Source organism: Amphimedon queenslandica, unplaced genomic scaffold (genome assembly GCF_000090795.2).
Source record: "Amphimedon queenslandica unplaced genomic scaffold, v1.1 AMPQUscaffold_10347_Cont17123, whole genome shotgun sequence".
NCBI lineage: Eukaryota > Metazoa > Porifera > Demospongiae > Haplosclerida > Niphatidae > Amphimedon > Amphimedon queenslandica.
The window spans coordinates 1,213-6,644 of NW_003549382.1; the positions used below are offsets into that span (position 1 = coordinate 1,213).

Genomic DNA, 5,432 nt, shown 5'->3' on the forward strand with positions numbered 1-5,432 from the left:
TAGTGGATTAATTTTTAAAAATAATCCTTATACCATACATGTATAGGGTAAGCAGATGCTCTCAGTACTCCTAGGAGGAGTTCTGTCAGTATATGATTGTACATGTACATGTATTTGTGGACTATTATACATGCAGTGCAAATTTGTTCAAGCAACAAATATTTTATTTTCTATTTTTGCATTTTTATTGATAATAGAAGATTATAAGAAGCTTGAAGCTAAAGTTGCTGATAGTGAAGTATATATAACTAAAATATTGGGAGTGAAGACACAATTAGAGGAGAAGAAAAAAATTATTACTGGTCAGTATATCATCAGCATAATATTAGATGAGAGACTTTTATTAATACAGAAGATTATGAGAAACTGAAACTCAAAGTAGCCAATTTGGAGGAACAGTATCTTAAAGAAAAACAGATCATTATTGGTTAGTTAACTATATACACACAGCATGTATTAGGATATGTTTATTGTTTAGATGACAATCAAAATCTCAAAACTGACATTTCTGAGAAAGACAAAGTTATAGCCAAACTGACATCACAAGTAGAGGAACAATCACAGAATGAGCAACAGATCATTACTGGTTAGTGTATCATCATCAATAATATAATATTTTTAAACTTATAGACCTTAGAACTAAAGTGTCTGATAATGAATTGTATACAACCAAACTAATAAAGGAGAAGTCACAACTACAGGAAAGAGTTACATCCTTAGAGGAACAATCCATCAAAAAAGCTAGTTCCATTGGACTACAATTTAATTACCTGATTCCTTCAATGGGTAAATTATTCATGTACATGTACAGTACACATATGAATGATTGATTGTGTACTATACTGGTATTAGATATGATGTGTCTGTATTGTTTCAGATTCACTAGACTCTAGTGTCATTATAGCTGGACAGAAGCTCTTTATCCTACAAGGAGACAGGTCTCACTCACTCCAGTGGGAGAAATATGGATTCATGCAGATTAGAGTGTCCTCAAGGAGCAGTGTCCAAGGATACTGAAGTAGCTGTTACTGCACTAGCTGGTGGTAATTTTAAGGTACCCAAAGGCACTGTGCTAGTGAGTGCAGTATATGTAATATCAGTATCTAAGGCACTATTAAAACCACTGGTAATAGAGCTACAACATTGTGTGGATCTAAGGAACACTAGTCAGACTGGTTGCCTCAAGTTTGTGAGAGCTCCACTGAAGTCTCCCAATGCTTACCAGTTCAGTATAGTTGAAGGAGGATCTTTTAGTGTAGGGAACAGATATGGTTCTATTGAACGTGACGAATTTTGTGCTCTTGGTATTGGGCATGTTGGTAATGGAGACACACCTAATAGAGGTGGGAATGGGTCGGAGAATGATACACAAACTCAAAGTATACAATAGTGTTTGTATTAATAGTTTACTGTTGATGTGTTTGTACAATGTATAGGAACAAATAATGATAGTGAGGAGGAGACTAATGGAGACACACCTAATGATAGCAGTAATGGAGCAGAAGAGAATAGTAGTGGAGGAGGATCAGCCACTCCATCAACAAGTACTACACCACCTCATGGTATGTAGCTGTATCATGTATACTGCATGTTATGTTTTACCTTATAGACTCAATTAATGATGATCCTTCTCAGTTAGTCCATGAGGTAGAATCCCATACTACTGAAAAACCAACAGTACAACAGTCAGATCATGTACTAAGTAATTCTGATGGAGCTAAAGCTACTGTATCCAGTGAAGAGTGTCTAGCAAGGAATGATGATGAATCACTACAATCTTCTACTGATTATTCTCATTCAGACAATAATGGTATTCTACTATTCTATATGCATTACAATAATATATGCATATACTTTTACAGCACCTTCTCATGATACATTGTATTCTGGAATGATGTACTACGATAAGAAAGAAGCTGGTCATTGGAAAGCAATGTATTCTGTTGTTAGAGATTTGGAAGTTCTTAAAAGGGTAATAAAGTATGCACTGTACATGTGCCAGCACATACAAATTTTAATTATTCATTGTATTTTACATTCATGTAGCATTTAGAAAGCAAGCACTCATCAAGTATAGAATATGATGATGTTGTCGACTCATTTAAGTTTATTCAACAAAATGGAACTCTAGAATTGACACTACACACTGTACAGCAGGTAGGATGGATTGTTAATCCTATCAGAAATCCAATGAAAGTAAGTACCAGGAGCCAGAAATATTCCTTTCTTGTATGCACTTGTAGTTGTTTCAGTCAAGAGTTGACCAGTTTCCATTAACTCTCTCATATGCAACCTGCAGTATATCAGTGTATGCTGAAATTGGTGTTGCTAAAAAGCCGCTTCACTGTCCCATTAAACTAACTGGAATAGATCCTTCAATGACAATCTATATTGACCGGTGTCCTCCACCCACTCCATCAATCAGTTAGTGTATGATTTTAAAACTGAAATTATTTGTTTGTGTAGTAGACAGTACTAGCTCAAGATACTCTACTACTACTATCATTCAAACCAGGAGAGAGACTGAAGAAGGTATTATGTGTAATATTAACATAATAACACACTAATCACTGAATTAATAGGTACATTTAGATCTGATATTGCTCACAGAGTAATGACAGAATGTACTCCTCTAATAAAAGATTGTGGGACTGATATTCACTTCTTAGTTGATAAATTGCTTCAATACAAAATTGTAAATGTTAGAGAAAAAAGAAGAATAGTTGCGCGAGAAAGTGACGATGAAAGAATTGATGAATTGCTTCACATCATTTTGAGTTCCATTTGTATGGATGGAAAAGTATTTGGTATATTCTTAGATATACTCAGAGAGGAAGATACTCTAAGAACAATTAAACTAGCTAATGAGTTAATACAAAAATATGATTTTCTTACAACAGACTAAAAAGTATTTCTATTAATGTATATATTTGATTAAAAGTACTTCAATTATTGAAATGACTATACATTGATGCAAGCATAAATAATAGAGTAATAGTAATAATAGTAATAATAGTAATAATAAGAATGACAGTAATTAAATGGCATTGCAAAGCAATGTACAGTTGTCATTTTCACAGACACTAAAGCAAATGCTTTTTGAAAGATAAACAGAAACCACTATTGATAATTTTAAGAATGAACTGGGAATATTACATGTCTCATAATATGCGGTTTTTATAGTTGATAAATCTATCAGTGTTAGCCGCTGTTTTTGCCTTTACATTATTATTAGTTTTAGCATATTTGTTGGTTTAGCAGTATATGATGGAGATGCATCCAGTTCTGACTGAAGAATCAGCATCTAATTATACACAAAAATAGTTATAACAGGATCACCTTGATTAGTATTAGCAACAGTGTGTTGTTTTGTGATGTCACTTATACTGAACTATATCACATACTCATTGGATTAGACTTAAAACTGTACTATACTGATTACATTAGCAGCCTTTGTAGCTTACTCACATATTACAGGAAGCATACTAGCTGATAAGTATGGGCTTTATTTTAATGGTGAAAAGTGTGCCATATCCCATTATTCTTATGTACGAAGTGAATGTATATAGTGGCAAACGGTTTCTATTTTTAAATTGTAAAAATCAGCCACACTTTTAGAAAAGAATGGACAGACAGGCCACCATTGGTTGAAGGTGCAGCAGTAGCTACTACAAATACTGCAATAATTGCAAGTCCAATAATATCATCACTGGTCATTGAACCTGTTGTTGTTTTTATACTATTTTTTATATGCTAGATAATGATATCATTATTATCAATTACCAAACATTCTTAGCATTCCTTTCTTAAGATAATCCGTTGATTTAAATAAATAATCTACATATTCAATGCTAGATAATTATATTGGTATTCAATTAGTGCATCTCTTTACTCAACCAATTAATAGTAATAAATTTATTATAATTACTGATTTCATTGATACATCTGTGACCATAATTGACAAAAGGTACCTTATGGCGGGTAGTGAAATTTGTCTTTCTAGCCTAAGAAATCCAACTTCCTGAGCTCCATTTATCATAAAATTACTCCACAGGATGCAAAAAGTTACCATGAAACTTTTAGAAACAATGATTGTCTAACAAAGCACTCACAGGTTGATATTTTCCATTATAATGATCAATTTTAAAATCCGCCATAAGGGCCCTTTTGTCAATTATGGTCACATCTTTTTATATTCTTGGTGTATGTGTCTATGGATATAGAAAATGGACATTTATTGTTAATGGGACCCTAGAGCTGCCACAACCATCAACTTGCTTTCCTTCAAATAACAATGTATTCAACACTAATGATTCATTCATCACTGACACATCCAATACTGTTATTTGACTCACCACGCTTGTTGCTCTAAGTGTGTTAGTAGGTGTATTGTGTATTCTACTACCTGCCAGTGTTATTGTTCATATCAATCATTCAATTGCTTTATAAAGTATAGTTTACTATAATGAGTGTTAGTTTTATTGTTTTCCCTTTAGAAAGAAAAGTTTATATGCTACTGACAAGCAAACAAAGTTAGCTCATTATCTTATGACTCGCCACTTACCAAATATAATGATATAAGTGATGATAATATTCCAATGCAAGTCTGTGAAATGTGAACCATACAAAATTCACAAAAAAAATAAATAAATAAAAATTAAGAAGCATATGCAGAATGTGAAACATCACCTGATGATATTTATGAACCTATGCCCCGGCAATGAATGTTCTTTAAAAACTGCTAAAATGTTTCCTCTAGTTTTAGTGTAGTTGCTAAGGAAAAATGCTATACAATATTTAGTGAACAAACAAGGTTTCGCAACCATCCATTTTACTTAAGAGAAACAGAGACGTCATCCAGCACCCATATGTCCCAGAATAGGGAGAGATCAAAAAACTCTGTTGCCAAAGAAAAGACACTTGATCCAAATCTTGAACTTCAGTGGTGACACTATAAAGTATTGAGCCCTCACTGTTAGTTACAGTGCATGGAACAGTAATATCAGGATCAGCTCCGTTTGAATATAAGGTCATTGTGGAATCTGGATAACATTTTGAAACTTTAAAGTATCTAGTGTCAAAGGCCACATTGTTATTATCAGCATAATAATGTACTGGAGTGGAAGTGTTCCCTAGTTTCTTCTCAAGGAGTATTCCTTCATTTACATAATCCAACATCTGACAGTCACAGTTGCAGAAACACAAATATCTCACAATCATTGAAAATGTCAAGTAACTAAAAATAAAGACATAAGCCATGCAAGTACGCAACATCAGCTTACATTTCAAATTTTTGCCGTAAAACTGGTTCAACTGGAAGACACTTTTGTTTCTCTATTGGGCACACTTGAGGCTCTATAGCTTCCATTGCAACACTAGGCTCCATCATTGACTCATCACCCACTGAGCAGCTAGTTGATACTTGGAAAGGA

General features: G+C 33.5%; 1 protein-coding gene and 1 long non-coding RNA gene across 2 annotated transcripts; both read left to right on the plus strand.

Annotated features, from left to right (window-relative positions):
• The first annotated feature begins 347 nt into the window (after nt 1–347).
• Nucleotides 348–742, plus strand: LOC109590208 (uncharacterized). Its single transcript, XR_002189213.1, has 3 exons — nt 348–427; nt 479–586; nt 631–742. It is a non-coding gene; the product is annotated as an uncharacterized LOC109590208 (long non-coding RNA).
• A 222-nt stretch (nt 743–964) lies between these two features.
• On the plus strand, nt 965–2,966 carry LOC109590207 (uncharacterized). Its single transcript, XM_020006129.1, has 8 exons — nt 965–1,315; nt 1,406–1,562; nt 1,610–1,810; nt 1,863–1,972; nt 2,047–2,196; nt 2,244–2,424; nt 2,467–2,532; nt 2,583–2,966. Exons 1-8 carry the CDS (start codon nt 965–967, stop codon nt 2,903–2,905), a joined length of 1,539 nt encoding a protein of 512 aa, XP_019861688.1. The 3' UTR covers nt 2,906–2,966.
• Nucleotides 2,967–5,432: the final 2,466 nt, after the last annotated feature.